Source organism: Syngnathus typhle, linkage group LG4 (genome assembly GCF_033458585.1).
Source record: "Syngnathus typhle isolate RoL2023-S1 ecotype Sweden linkage group LG4, RoL_Styp_1.0, whole genome shotgun sequence".
Classification (NCBI taxonomy): Eukaryota; Metazoa; Chordata; class Actinopteri; order Syngnathiformes; family Syngnathidae; genus Syngnathus; species Syngnathus typhle.
In genome coordinates this window covers 1,952,069-1,968,208 of record NC_083741.1, presented here as the reverse complement: position 1 = coordinate 1,968,208, position 16,140 = coordinate 1,952,069, and the positions used below count along the sequence as shown (strand labels likewise).

The window sequence follows — 16,140 nt, the reverse complement described above, 5'->3', positions numbered from 1 at the left end:
TCTGAGATGGGATATTGGACTTTTTTTTAATCAACATTGTTCACAAAACATAATAATGTAATGTTCATGGTTAAACACACACAGCACACTATTAGTAGTCACCGCCAGAGATGCTCTCCAGCGCATACATTCACGAGAAACCAAACAAACCTGAGGGACCCAATTTGGCTGCTCATCTTCATGTATATCAAACATCATCTGTGTTAGAAGAGTTTATTACAATATCCAAGTCCTCAGGGACAGGGACATGGAAATGACTCAGCATGTACACATCAGTGGGTCAGGGCTCGAAGCTTATTTTTTGCCCAAGTTGCCCTCGGGCAAGTTGGAGAAAATTTTACTTGCCCGAAACAAAATTTTACTTGCCCGAATTTTTTTGGAGTGGATTTTTACTTGCCCGACACATTTTTGCAATAAAAAAGACAACACTATAAGTTTTGCCTTCATATGTTTTTATTCCATCATATTGTGCCTGCAGCCTGTTTTAATACACCCAAAAAACACCCACACCCACACCCACACCCACACCTGCACAACACCCCATCTCAGGTCCACAGGGCTCATATTTTGGGAATTGTAGAAAAAAATCTACTGTAATATTTTGGAATTAAAACTTACCCTTCAGGGCGAAGTAATTCAAGATGCTCATTGTTTGTTAAACTTGAAAATTTGGGCAGTTGGAGGTCACGTCTATAGATTAGTATTTTCGCGCCAACCGGAAACAAGCTCTGCTGGTGCGCAGGCGCAGAAGAGCCAGGGACGGGTGAGGGAGCATGCATTTAATTACGAAGCGCTTTGCCGTTATCAATGTATTGCAGACTTACACGAGAAACTAACCGCTCCCTAGAAAACAAAATGTCGGACCAGAAGCGGCAGAAGTTGCGAGAAATTATGCACAAAATCGTCTTTTTACAGCTTGAAAACATGGTATTATGGCAGGGCAAGTTCGGGCAAGTGAGGAAAAATTCTACTTGCCCGTCTGCCATCGCTACTTGCCCCGGGCAATCGGGCAATCGTTAGTTTCGAGCCCTGTGGGTAAATGAATTTTGTTAGCGTATGTTGTGCTGTTATGGCGGGATATGGCTTGACCTTTCCTGAAACCTTTATCATAATTTGTAGTCACGTGTGGTTAAGGCAGTGCTTCTCAAATAGTGGGGCGCGCCCCCCTTGGGGGGCGCAGTGCTATACCTGGGGGGGGCGCGTGTGACCCTGGGGAACAGGCTTTTTTTTTGGCAGTACTGGAATAAAGTGTAATCCCGCATTTTCACAGCAGGGGGCAGTGGCGCTCTCATTGTTACTTCTGTGACGTTTGCGACAGTGCAACATTTTACGACTTACAAGACAAGTTAGGATAGTCACGGTGGGGAGGGGGGGGGGCGCGAATAGTTTTCTTCTTGCTAGGGGGGGGCGTAACAGAAAATAATTGAGAAGCACTGGGTTAAGGGATGAGGTTACCTGTAAGGTCTCAAAGCGTGCCTGCAGCTGTAGACGATCATCAAGACCTTGACAACGCTCTTCCAGTCTCAGTATCTGCTCTTGTAATTGATTTCTCTCTACCTCCAGCTCCTCCACCACAGTCCGCAAACCATCTTCAATTTTTAGGAAGAAATAAGGAAGAAAGAAAATTATTAAGTTTTAGAAGGAAATACAGACAGCAATTTGTCTGCTCGATATCTACACAAGGTCTACAAGGTATATAGAGATAAAGTATAGGCACACACTGAAGTTTACACACATTCATCAAGAATGTCATTCATTTGGGATATATTTTTTTTAAGAACCATTATTTTTCTGGGTTGCTTGACCATACGGCAAACATTGTCAATGACTGATGATTTAAACAAGAAAAGGTCATTAGCATATCAGTGAATAAAACTATTAGAAATTAGTCTCCATGTACAGAGCTGTGGAAAGTACAGTGCGAAAGTATTTGGCCCCCTTGAACCTTTCAACATTTCGCGACATTTCAGGCTTCAAAGATAAAGATATAAAATTTTAATTTTTTGTCAAGAATCAACAACAAGTGGGACACAATCGTGAAGTGGAACGAAATTTATTGGATAATTTAAACTTTTTTAACAAATAAAAAACTGAAAAGTGGGGCATGCAATATTATTCGGCCCCTTTACTTTCAGTGCAGCAAACTCACTCCAGAAGTTAAGTGAGGATCTTTGAATGATCCAATGTTGTCCTAAATGACTGATGATGATAAATAGAATGCACCTGTGTGTAATCAAGTCTCCGTATAAATGCACCTGCTCTTTGATAGTCTCAGGGTTCTGTTTAAAGCGCAGAGAGAACCATGAAGACAAAGGAACACACCAGGCAGGTCCGAGATACTGTTGTGGAGAAGTTTAAAGCCGGATTTGGATACAAAAAGATTTCCCAAGCTTTAAACATCTCAAGGAGCACTATGCAAGCAATTACCGTGTTTTTCCATGCAAAATGCGCCCCCGTGCATAATACGCACCCTAAAAATGGCATGTTGATGCTGGAAAAAACCCTGTACCCATGTATAATACGCACCCAAATTTTGACTCTTACTTAAGTCCGTAAACGTAAAATTATTTCAGAAAAAAGATCATCTTTGGGAACAACCGGATGTTATTCTGCCGGTCAGTAGCGGTAGCAAACTCGATAGCGAAGAACTGTTTCGGATTTGTGTAGGGTACATTGTGACAGCAAACGAGCAGGTGATCGAGCAAGCGTCTGATACGAGAGCATTGTGTTTGTATGGAGCGTGTTTGAAGTGAACAGCAGAGAAGAAAGGTTCCTTTCACACAAGGCAAAGGCAAAGTGTTGTGAAATAAAATATTACCTGTAATACGCATTTTGTTATTTGCTGATTGAAACTGCTAATTAAACTGTGAATTGAAACTAATAGGTAGACAACTGAACTCTCGCTCTTTATATAGCTGACGTGTCTTGCGCATCCGTTCTGCGCATACTGTCATGGCGGCCTCCGTATGATATCCGGTCTGCGATGGAGATTAAAAAACAAACAATATTTGACAATAACACACCATCAATCGCATCCAACGATGTGTCGTCAATTATGAATTTTACTGACTAAGTGTGTTGGGCCGTCTGAATGCAATCCGCGATTGACAACAAACAAGAAGAAAGGTGTGATTTCAAGTTTTATTTCTCATCCCGGCTTGACTACTGCAACTCCCTTCTCACTGGAATCACTGCTCACTCACTCCATAGACTTCAACTAGTCCAAAACTCTGCTGCCCGCCTCCTTACCCACACCCGATCCCGTGAACACATCACTCCTGTTCTCCACTCTCTTCACTGGCTCCCCATGAAGGAGCGTATCATCTTCAAGATACTCCTCCTCACCTTCAAAGCCCTTCACCACCTGGCTCCCACTTACCTATCCGACCTCCTTGTCCCCTACTGCCCCAACCGTCCCCTCCGATCCTCCAATACTTCACGTCTGACAGTCCCAAAATCCAAACTCAAATCCTTCGGTGACAGAGCCTTCTCCTGCACATCACCCCGACTCTCTCCCCCAGTCTGTCTGTGACTCACCCTCACTCCCCATATTTTTTTTTTTTTCAAAGTCAAAGTCAGCTTTATTGTCAATCTCTCCACATGTCACAACACACAAAGAGACCGAAATTACGTTTTTCTCTATCCCACGGTGACGAGACACATAACACGATAGACATACATGTACGCGACACAATATAAAAACAAGAAGGCAAAAATTCAAACAATCAATAGTAAGAGTGATGAATAAGTCCCGTCTAAAAACGTACCTCTTCTCCCAAGCTTATGACCTCCCCTACCCATAACTGGTTTCCTCCTCTTAAGTTTATCCGATTGTTTCCTCCCCGTCACCCCCCCCCCCCCCCTCATGTATGTCTTTGCCTTGTTCCCTGTAAGCGTCTTTGGGTTCTTGAAAAGCGCTATACAAATCTAATGAATTATTATTATTATTATTTCGAGTTAGATTTTCTTCAGAAATTGTTGTATAAAAATAAAATTGTGCATAATGCGCACCCCAGATTTTAGGACAATAAATTAGTTAAATTTTGCGCATTATGCATGGGAAAACACGGTATATTGAAATGGAAGGAGTACCGTTTTTTTCCGTGTATAGTGCGCAAAATTTAACTAATTTATTGTCCTAAAATCTGGGGTGCGCATTATACATGGGTACAAAAAAAAAAAAAAAAAATTTTTTTTTTTTAAATTTTTTTTTTTTTTTTTTTTAAGTCCCAATGATCGTCACACACGCAGGGAGGCAATGGGTCCCATTTTTATAGTCTTTGGTATGGTCTTAACTAGGCTGGATGTAATTTTTTTTGTTGGCGTTGATTTCTCCGACTGCCCGTAAACGCACCACCGCGCTTCGTGCGCGCACGGGACAGCAAACGATCAGGTGATCGAGCAAGCGTCTGATACGAGAGCATTGCGGTCGCATGGAGCGTGTTTGAAGTGAACAGCAGAGAAGAAAGGCAAAGTGTTGTGAAATAAAATGCACAGAACGGATGCGCAAGACACGTCAGCTATATAAAGAGCGAGAGTTGTTTTCTTCCTATTAGTTTCAATTCACAGTTTAATTAGCAGTTTCAATCAGCAAATAACAAAATGCGTATTACAGGTAATATTTTATTTCACAACACTTTGCCTTGTTCCTTTGGTCTCTGCTGTTCATCCTAAAACACAAAGGCGCTCTTTAAGCAATGCGACAGTGAGCGCCCGGCGCGCTGCGGTTGCGCGACCGCACCAAATTAAGCTCCCTGCGCAGTGCGCACTGAGGTCCACTTAAATTTTAGAAAGTACATCAGGACTTTAAAAATATCTTCTAAATTTCAGCGACGGCTCTGTCACAATAATCGACCAGCCCGGTGCAGTTGGGCGGTCGGCGGCGCGCTACGGTTGAGCGTTCTCTCGCACGCTCTCTCTCTCGCTCTCTCTCGCTCTCGCACGCACGCAAACCGGATATCATACGGAGGCCGCCATTACAGATGCGCAGAACGGATGAGCAAGACACGTCAGCTATATAAAGAGCGAGAGTTCAGTTCTCTACCTAAATCCGTATTACAGGTAATATTTTATTTCACAACACTTTGCCTTGTTCCTTTCTTCTCTGCTGTTCACTTCAAACACGCTCCATGCGCACGGAGCGCGGTGGTGCGTTTACGGGCAGTCGGAGAAATCAACGCCAACAAAAAAAAATACATCCAGCCTAGTTAAGACCATACCAAAGACTATAAAAATGGGACCCATTGCCTCCCTGCGTGTGTGACGATCATTGGGACTTAAAAAAAAAAAAAAAAAAAAAATTAATTTTTTTTTTTAAAAAATTCATAAAAATTGGGTGCGTATTATACATGGGTACAAGCTTTTTTCCAGCATCAGCATGCCATTTTTAGGGGTGCGTACTATACATGGGGGCGCACTATACATGGAAAAAAACGGTATCAGACCATTGCAAATCTACCAAGACCCGGCCGTCCCTCCAAACTTTCATCTCAAAAAGGGAGAAGACTGATCAGAGATGCAGCCAAGAGGCCCATGATCACTCTGGATGAACTGCAGATAACTACAGCTGAGGTGGGAGAGTCTGTCCATAGGACAACAATCAGTCGTGCACTGCACAAATTGAATCCAATCGAGAATCTGTGGAAAGAGCTGAAGACTGCTGTTCACAAACGCTCTCCATCCAACCTCACTGAGCTCGAACTGTTTTGCAAGGAAGATTGGGCAAGATTTCCAGTCTCTCGATGAGCAAAACTGATAGAGACATACCCCAAGCGACTTGCAGCTGTAATTGCAGCAAAAGGTGGCGCTACAAAGTATTAGCGCAAGGGGACCGAATAATATTGCACGCCCCACTTTTCAGTTTTTTATTTGTTAAAAAAGTTTAAATTATCCAATAAATTTTGTTCCACTCCACGATTGTGTCCCACTTGTTCATTCTTGACAAAAAATTAAACTTTTATATCTTTATGTTTGAAGCCTGAAATGTCGCGGAATGTTGAAAGGTTCAAGGGGGCCGAATACTTTCGCAAGGCACTGTATTTGGTGACTACCTGAGTGTCTTTGCATAAACGTTTCAAATCATCAAGCCAATATCTCACAAAGAAAAGGAACTAAATACAAAATGCAGTTTCTATATGATGACTAAAGATTGATTAACTGAAAATGAACTCAATACAAAATGCAGTTTCTAAATAATGACTGAAGCTTTATTAAAGGGAAGGTCAATTCAAAAACGCTCTTTAATCATCTCAATATGTTCTATGCGACCCCACTAGTGTAAACGTATTGCAATTAATATTGTGTTTGTGAAATATGAATTAAATCCATCTCAGACGTCATTTTGCAACTTATCAAATGAAAATGACTCAGGTAAAAGCCTAGAAAGACCAATCCAGCATTAGCCTACCCCGTGGCATCGTACTGACTGTCACATTCTAAAAAAAGACAAAAATACATCGCAACAGACAGGCAGCAATGCTGACCATTAAGTACCTTCTGCATATCCGTGAAATGTAATACCCCTCCTTACTATTGGAGGCGATTGTCACTACTCCTCATGGTTAGAAAACGCCAACCGGAAAGCTCTTTGCATTTGCACAATAAATCTTATCCTAATTCACAGTTGTTTGATCATATTTATTTTATCATTAGTTTCTTTAGTGAAAAATATAATTAACCCTTTAAAGAAATGATTGATTTAGCAAATTATTGAATATTTTTACCTTTAATCTTATATCATGATATACATATACTGTTACTGTGAAAGGATGCAATTGATACTGTGATATACATTTGATGTCATGTCGCCCAGCCCTAACTCTTAACATAAAAAACTTGTCTTTCTCTCCTGGCACTTTAAGTCAACCATGACTATTTGCATAGTACTTAGTCATTATAGACCATTGTCAAATATCCCCTTTATTTGCAAAATTCTTGAAACATTTGTTTGTATAAAATGCTGCAGCAAGACTCACGCTCAAGACTACAAACTGACCATACTACCCTTATATTGGCCATCATGTATAGGCTCCTGGTCCACCTGAAACGTGATTTTCAGGTTTTGCTACATACCAATAAAAAATAACATTTTATGACAGGTTGTGTACATAATTATATCAGTTCAACCAGTATGCACGTTGTAATGAAAATGCAAAACATTCTGAATGTCCTAATGTGATTTGATTGGGGAGTTTTCAGAAAATGAACATTATTCATAACTTTTGCAAACTGACACCTTACTTAGTAACACAAGTGACAAATGGTGAGAGATGAAAACAATGAACATCGACAAAAAAAACAAACAAAACTATCATTGATGAAAATGAAAAACAAAAGACCAACCCAAATGTGAGGACAACCAGTTGCATGCTGGTGTAAACTGTCTAGGGGTTCTCCCACCTGTGTCAGGTGTACTGTACTCAGGCCACCAACCTCCCATATTTTCTCCTTCCATTGGAGTTGTGCTCTCCAATGTGCTGTGGTAGTCCTGGAATGAGGCTTTTCCATCAAATTCAAAATCCTCCTATGTGTAAGAAGAAATCATTAAAGAGGTGATGTAAAACTATATTCAAGGTAGTACAGTACCGTTTTAACTCTGGCAAGTAAAACCATTTTCAGGGTAGAGATTATTATTATTTTTTTTATTATAGAGGTTGAGCTGTTGGTAATGCATACCTTATGTCTAAGGATAGATTCACATTGGAGGTAAACGGGAGCTATTTTGGATTGTTTTAACCTATATGCAACATGTATCTGATTTCTTGTCTGATAGTTTGAAAGGTTCAATTCTGATATTTGCAAATCCAATCTGGGTCATTTTCTAATGTAGTCCTGAATTGAATGTGCAATGCGACGACCTCAGTGTGAATGACCAGGTCGCATATTGTATCCAAACTATCCGTGATCTAAATCCCAATATTCAGTGCGCATTGAGGTGGGGTGACGTTAATTTACTCCCACTTGAAACATGAATCATAAAGTAGACATTTGTGGTGATAGTAATAATTAGTACCGTTTTTTTCCGTGTATAGTGCGCAAAATTTAACTAATTTATTGTCCTAAAATCTGGGGTGCGCATTATACATGGGTACAAAAAATTTTTTTTTTTTTTTTTTTAATTTTTTCTTATTTTTTTTTTTTTTTTTAAGTCCCAATGATCGTCACACACGCAGGGAGGCAATGGGTCCCATTTTTATAGTCTTTGGTATGGTCTTAACTAGGCTGGATGTAATTTTTTTTGTTGGCGTTGATTTCTCCGACTGCCCGTAAACGCACCACCGCGCACGGGAAAGAGGCGGCTCTGTATGGGAGAGACGTTGAAGAGGAATAAAAACACCCTTGGAAACCAAAACTTGCCCCTCGTCGTGACTCGGAGCCGCAACAAATGTTTCGGATTTGTGTAGGGTACATTGTGAGACAGCAAACGAGCAGGTGATCGAGCAAGCTTTGTCTGATACGAGAGCATTGCGGTCGCATGGAGCGTGTTTGAAGTGAACAGCAGAGAAGAAAGGAACAAGGCAAAGTGTTGTGAAATAAAATATTACCTGTAATACGGATTTAGGTAGAAAACTGAACTCTCGCTCTTTATATAGCTGACGTGTCTTGCGCATCCGTTCTGCGCATCTGTAATGGCGGCCTCCGTATGATACCGTTTTTTTCCGTGTATAGTGCGCAAAATTTAACTCATTTATTGTCCTAAAATCTGGGGTGCGCATTATACATGGGTACAAAAAAAAAAAAAAATAATTTCTTTTTTTTAATTTTTTTTTTTTTTTTTTAAGTCCCAATGATCGTCACACACGCAGGGAGGCAATGGGTCCCATTTTTATAGTCTTTGGTATGGTCTTAACTAGGCTGGATGTAATTTTTTTTGTTGGCGTTGATTTCTCCTACTGCCCGTAAACGCACCACCGCGCTTCGTGCGCGCACGGGACAGCAAACGAGCAGGTGATCGAGCAAGCGTCTGATACGAGAGCATTGCGGTCGCATGGAGCATGTTTGAAGTGAACAGCAGAGAAGAAAGGCAAAGTGTTGTGAAATAAAATGCACAGATCGGATGCGCAAGACACGTCAGCTATATAAAGAGCGAGAGTTGTTTTCTTCCTATTAGTTTTAATTCACAGTTTAATTAGCAGTTTCAATCAGCAAATAACAAAATGCGTATTACAGGTAATATTTTATTTCACAACACTTTGCCTTGTTCCTTTGGTCTCTGCTGTTCATCCTAAAACACAAAGGCGCTCTTTAAGCAATGCGACAGTGAGCGCCCGGCGCGCTGCGGTTGCGCGACCGCACCAAATTAAGCTCCCTGCGCAGTGCGCACTGAGGTCCACTTAAATTTTAGAAAGTACATCAGGACTTTAAAAATATCTTCTAAATTTCAGCGACGGCTCTGTCACAATAATCGACCAGCCCGGTGCAGTTGGGCGGTCGGCGGCGCGCTACGGTTGAGCGTTCTCTCGCACGCTCTCTCTCTCGCTCTCTCTCGCTCTCGCACACACGCAAACCGGATATAATACGGAGGCCGCCATTACAGATGCGCAGAACGGATGAGCAAGACACGTCAGCTATATAAAGAGCGAGAGTTCAGTTCTCTACCTAAATCCGTATTACAGGTAATATTTTATTTCACAACACTTTGCCTTGTTCCTTTCTTCTCTGCTGTTCACTTCAAACACGCTCCATGCGCACGGAGCGCGGTGGTGCGTTTATGGGCAGTCGGAGAAATCAACGCCAACAAAAAAAATTACATCCAGCCTAGTTAAGACCATACCAAAGACTATAAAAATGGGACCCATTGCCTCCCTGCGTGTGTGACGATCATTGGGACTTAAAAAAAAATAAAAAAAAATAAAAATATATATATATATATATATATATATATATATATATATTTTTTTTTAAATTCATAAAAATTGGGTGCGTATTATACATGGGTACAAGCTTTTTTCCAGCATCAGCATGCCATTTTTAGGGGTGCGTACTATACATGGGGCGCACTATACACGGAAAAAAACGGTAATTCAGCGACACAGGTGGTTTATTTATTACATACGGCAATGAAGTAACTTCATCTGTAGCAACTAGGGGTGTAAATCGCGGGTTTTGTCACGATACGATATCATATCGATACAAAGAACTACGATACGATATTTGCCGATATCTCAAAGCCTGCTGCGATTCATTCACGATATATCACGATATAGTGCTCTACGATTTTTTTTAAATAAAAAATATAGAACAATATCCTGATTTATAACAATTCATACGCAAAATCAACAAGGTACGGCAAACTCTTTATTTAGGGAATTACAAGAGTATTGTAGTATACAAAGTGCTTATTTTAACACTGAACTTTGATGTCGTGTTTTTTCTTTAAATGTGCGGCGAGATTTGTGATCACCGCATGGCAGGATTTACAAACTGCACGTGTCTTGCCCGTTGAGCCATCTTTTCTTTGGAATCCAAAGTGCTTCCAAACGAATGACTTGAAGCCTAAAGGGGAGCAAATTTCCTCGTCTTTTTGGACACTAGCCATAGCACCAGCCCAGGAACCGCGTACTAGTTGTCGACTCCCCTTTCACGTGCCTGCTCTGCTCACAACACAACAACGCCGCGCACTGCTCCCGGAAAGAGGAAGCAAGCAACAATGAACTGGATTTCAAAATAAAGTTGCGTCTAATGTCCGAGGTCAAACACGGCGATATAAATCGATGTTTACGTTTAGCATCGATGCCAATAAATCGTAGAGCATTATATCGATTAATCGATGTGTATCAATGAATCGTTACACCCCTAGTAGCAACGTCATCTCCATGAAAAGCCTCGCCTTATTTCCCAAAAATAATTTTATTTCTACCTCCTCCCAAATCACTTCTCGGTAGATACAGAATAGTAAAAATTGAGCCCCTACACGCTGAACCATACAGTGGTACCTCTAATTACAAACTGAATTGGTTCTGCGATTGGGTTTGTAAGTAGAAACTTTGTAAGTAGCAGCAACATTGTCTATAGAAATCAATGTAAAAGCAAATAATGCATGCTGGACTATCCCAAAAGTCACACTATTTGCTCTATTGCTCTGTGTAAAATAGGGAAAACCAAAACAACAGTTTTATTTTTGCTTTTTCAAACTTTTATAACAAAAAATAAATCTCACTTTATTCTTAACCTTCTAACTTTGATTGGGAGTAACCTGTTCTAATTTTTCTACACTTGCTAAAAGTACCCCTGAGAAGACAACACAAAAAGTCAGACTAATAAATCATGGTTCGCTTCCACGTATTACTCCTTGCTATGTGAAGTGTGTTCTTCATGTTTTTATTGAAAACAAACTATCTCCCACACAGCAACAGCTTCCACCTCTCAGTCAATGCGTGTGTGCTCCTGCAACAGGGGGTTTTCACTTTGGCACAACGGCTGTACTCCATCGTGAGCTCAACGATACGCATGACTTCACCATGCTCTTTTATGATTTCGAGTTTTATATCGATAGCCTTAGGGTACATACGGTTTACCTGTTTTACACTATACCTGTTTTTACACTGCTAACACGCCGAGACAAACAGGGAATGGCAAAGCAAAGGAGACAAGGCGGAAGGAGGGGGGGGTTTGTTCGGCGCTTCGGGTCGGAAGTCAAAAATTGGTTTGTAAGTAGTTACAAAAAAAATCACAAGGCTCCGGTTTGTATCTCAAAAAGTTCGGAAGTACAGGCGTTCGTAAGTAGAGGTACCACTGCATTTACTTTGGTAAATACGAAATTGTGTATGATCGCATCTCTTCTTCTGCACATGCAGGCCGCTTAAGGGAGACATTTGGTACACACCACAGAGTGTCTGAGGTTATTATGTATTGTGACCACACAAACCAGGATGCACACACCGGATTTTATCCCCAAAAATCTGAATTGAGCATTACGGCCTTACAGTCTGAACCTAGCCTATAGGTCGTGGTGACTTATGTCATATACCGTAATTTCTGGTCTATAAGCCGCTACTTTTTGCACAAGCTTTGAACCCTGCTGCTTGTCATTCAGTGCGGCGTATCTATGGATTTCTTGCGATTTTTGTGATGACTAATACACTTATACACTCGTAAAACGTTTGTGGACCGCTGTTGTGCGGCACCGCTTTGCTGGGCGGAGGGATAAGTGACCAGACACACTGTCACTGGGGAGAAGAATGGTGTGTTGATCGCATGTCTATCCGCCAGGCAAATAGTGCCATAAAGAAGGGACAGAACGAGATCAAGACAAACATTACTGAGGAAAGGAAGCTTTTAAACACAAACCCTCCCTATGGAGGATAAAAGAAATGCATATGATGCTGCATTTATGTTAAAGGCAGTGAATTTGGCTCTCAACAAAGGAACTAGAGCACTGTAGAGGTTTCCTGCGGTCACTAGAGGGCACTGGGGTATTGTCGATGACATCTTGTTGTGTCACACTTTTCTTTCTTTATTTCCCGGTCATGTCTACTCTGGAGCTATACGTGGAGCTCATATCACATTGCCAACTTTACCCCTGTAAGCGGTCCCATTTTATTTATTATTAGTTGTGTGTTGCTAGTGTTTCCTGCACATTAAGTTTATTAAGTTTTGGTCGTCGCTGAGATTTATACATGTTTGTATGTTTGCTGATCTCCTTCATCTCTGTCAATAAAGGTTATGTTCAAGATTCAAGATGTTTATTGGCCATGTTTGGGCATGCCAAACAAGGAATTTGACAAGGAGATCTCAGCCTCTGTTCAACATTTAGGTGACTAACAACATTCAGGACATGTGCAAAAATTAACAATTAACAATTATTCTCAACCATCCCCTGATCTTAAACTCTGCTAATAAAAGGTATGCGTCCCCAAAGAACCATCTCTGACAAGTTTGTGTATATTATTTTTAAAATGGTAATTAAATATTAAAAGACCTGCGGCTTATGTTCCGGTGCGGCTTGTATATGAACAAAACAAGATTTTCCTTTAAATTTAGCTGATGCGGTTTATAATCAGGTGCGGCTTATAGTCCGGAAATTACGGTAGTCAGATGATATTGCTTTGAGAGCAAAACAAAAATGTGCAAACACAGCAATAAGCGTATCACAATCTTTCCAGGCTGCCAAAATACAGAATGGAGAAGATGCTATCAAGGAATATTAGTTTTGTCGAGAAAACCGGCTTGACATAAATGTGTGTATGTAGTAGAAAGTCAAATACAGGCGAGGAGTGAGTGAAAATTTGGTGGGGATTTTTTCTTAACGACCATATTCAGTTGGCAATGTCTCAAAATTGAGATGGCAAACCTGAGCTGGATTATGGTAAAGGATAAGCATGTTCACATTTCATGGTTACAAATAATTTATGTTGGGGACGATAATATGCTGTACGTGTATACCTGCATGCTTCTTTGGGCTGGTACAGCCAACTTCTTGTGCCCGTGTTGGCTGGGCCCCTGAGCTTGAGCCAGCTCCTCTTCCAACTCCTGCTGCCGAGTGGCCAGTGCTGGATCGGAGCAGCCAGGAAAGAACCAGTCATCCTCAATCAGTTTTGTGCCACAGGTATATTTGGGTTGAATTGAGGATGTAGGTATGGATGGAAATGGCATAAAACAGGGTTTGGATAAAACTGTCGCTAAGACAAAAATATACTGATAGTGTTAAATAATTGTGATCACAGATGGTGGTTGTAGTGGGTGAAGGGAGATTGCCATTAGAACTGGTTTCAAGAAACAGTGGATGGAGTAAAAGGCAAAATAATGGAGATAAAGATGGAGTGAATTTCAGGAAGAAGAACAATGTGAAAAGAACACTTAGTGAAAATCTGCTGTTCAAGCTTGCACATGTTTAGTGGAAAGAAAAAGTGACTGCCTTCAAGTATTTGGGAGACAAGAAAAATCATTGATGGCAGAAAGACCAGAGAAATTTTCATTAATCATCATAGAAGGCCATAATCACCAGGATCACTGACTTAAGTGAGGATTCAGATAGGTGATCTGTGATGTGGCTTTTTTCCCAATCATGTACAAAACATGTTCCCATCTGTTTTGTGACAACAGGCTGACAAAATGTAGGCAGAGGGGGCAGCTCAAACCAAAAGAAGAAAATAGTCGAAGTAAGGTAATTGCGTAAGTTGTCCTTATATAATTGCACCAAACAAAAGAACAGGAGATACTTATGATGTAGCAACAGGCCTGCCTTACAAAATTGTTTGAAGATATGAATCCAAGGCATCACATCCGTTAAACGTTTGATTAAATATGCGGATTAAATATGCTACAGAAAACAAATAGGGATGTTTGATCTACATTTTGCTCAGAACGCGCAATATAATGAATTTAGATAAATAAATAAATAAATAAATAAATAAATAAATAAATAAATAAATAAATAAATAAATAAATAAATAAATAAATAAATAAATAAATAAATAAAGATATGTGGTTGTGCAACTTAATTTCTTTTTAAGAGTAAAGCTCTGCTGTCTGTATTGTTTTTAAAATTTTTGGTATTATGTGATGTTTACTGTTCTACCTGAGAACTGTTTTTAGCATTTTGGAAATGACATTTGTCAAAGGAGAATATCGGTGCTTGATCGTTGCGACTTTTTGGCAGCATGTGGAAATTTTATTGGGGGGTTGTTGACTCTAATCGACTTTCGTCGCTCGATGATTAAGGGGTGCTTGTGTTTTTTGCGTCCGTAATGGACACCATTATTCACAGACATGTTTTCTTCAGCGGAAGTGTTGCCGCTGTTGGACAGTCTACGTTAATACCACTGGATGGAAGGCTGGTAGAGTTGAGGATTAAGAGAGAGGATCGTCAATCTGAAACCCAGAGGTGTGAGATGTGGAGAGGAACGATGAGTCATCGATCGTCTTTTGTCAACAATGCCGTGTGCCGCGCCGCAGTTCAAATTATTCCACAGGCCCATACAACGATATATAAACTAGATTTTAAATAACTATCACATAAACAACAATATTATCAAACCACGTGTCACTCCAAATCATTAAATCCATCGATCAAATTTCTTGTCCTTTATGTCATCCTGGTGACAGAGGACATGTCCAGAGGATATGGCGCTTTAAAGTGTTAATTACTTTATTTGATTTTTTTCTCTCTATTTTTCATGTTTTGAATATGTTCAAGATAAAGATATCAAAGCATGTGAAGTGATCAACTATACTAAAAATAACATGTGAAGTGGTCAACTATACTTATAAGTAAGTGATGTGTTAATGATCAAGTAAAAATTTGTGAAAAAAAAAACATACTATATAAGTCGCTCCTGAGTATAAGTCGCCCCCCCACCCAAACTATGAAAAAAAACACGATTTATAGTCCGGAAATTACGGTAATATACTACAAAGAAGGTGGCACAGTGATGCACAGGTTAGAACAGCCACGGGCAAACTACGGCCCGCGGGCCACATCTGGCCCACGGGGCCGTTTAATCCGGCCCGCCAAACTTGAATAAATTGTATTAATTTTTTGGGGGTAATTTTCCCTGCAATTACTATGTTTTCCCCAGTAGATGGGGAAGCGCCCACCCGCGCATTTACTCCCGGGAGCCGTGTCAGAAAGCTCGGTGCACACTCTCAAGTGCGTGTGCATACTCAGTAGTACGTAGTAATTTCATCTATCAGTGCCGATTTTCGAGTGTAGGCTGTGACGTCAATATTCTCGTAATTCGAAATAGTTTTCAGATACAGTTTTACGCTAATGCCACCCACAAACCTTCCCCTGGAATCTTTCCATTAAAATGAGTGGCCCAAAGAAAAGAATGGTGGACACTAAGTGCCGAATGTTAAAAAAGAGTGAACAGTTTGGCTCGACCTACGTGTGTGAGAAGACGTTCAGCCACATGAACGTCAACAAAGCCCGTCAACGATCTAGGTTAACCTTGGCTCTATCCTAAGAATTACCACAACAAATTTTACTCCAGACTATGATGCACTAGCAAAAAAGAGAAACCAACAATACTATTGATTTCTTTATTACTTTATTTAGATGTATTTGGTCAGAATGTTTGCCGTTGGATGTGATTTCGCCTCATTAGATAATCATATTTCATAAATCTGACCTGCAGGCGCTGAAGTGATGGAAAATGTTATTCATCATAACAGTGTCGTATTTAATAAGAATCACTGAGA

The 16,140-nt window shown here is 40.4% G+C and overlaps 1 protein-coding gene across 17 annotated transcripts in view; it reads right to left on the bottom strand.

The window, feature by feature from the left end:
* si:ch211-220f16.2 (golgin subfamily B member 1) overlaps positions 1-16,140 on the bottom strand; it is a 125,681-nt gene that overhangs the window by 69,771 nt on the left and 39,770 nt on the right. For 8 of the 17 annotated variants that reach the window (XM_061275715.1, XM_061275714.1, XM_061275716.1 and 5 more), the window contains 3 exons: positions 13,384-13,490; positions 7,342-7,522; positions 1,456-1,589 (listed from right to left, as the gene is read on the bottom strand). The exons of 1 other annotated variant lie outside the window; for it this stretch is intronic. In XM_061275715.1, the coding sequence (XP_061131699.1) occupies positions 1,456-1,589; positions 7,342-7,522; positions 13,384-13,490 (422 nt within the window). Of the gene's footprint in view, positions 1-525; positions 1,030-1,455; positions 1,590-6,181; positions 7,523-13,383; positions 13,491-16,140 lie in introns of those variants that run through there. 8 more of the 17 variants (XM_061275717.1, XM_061275724.1, XM_061275727.1 and 5 more) reach the window with 8 other exon arrangements.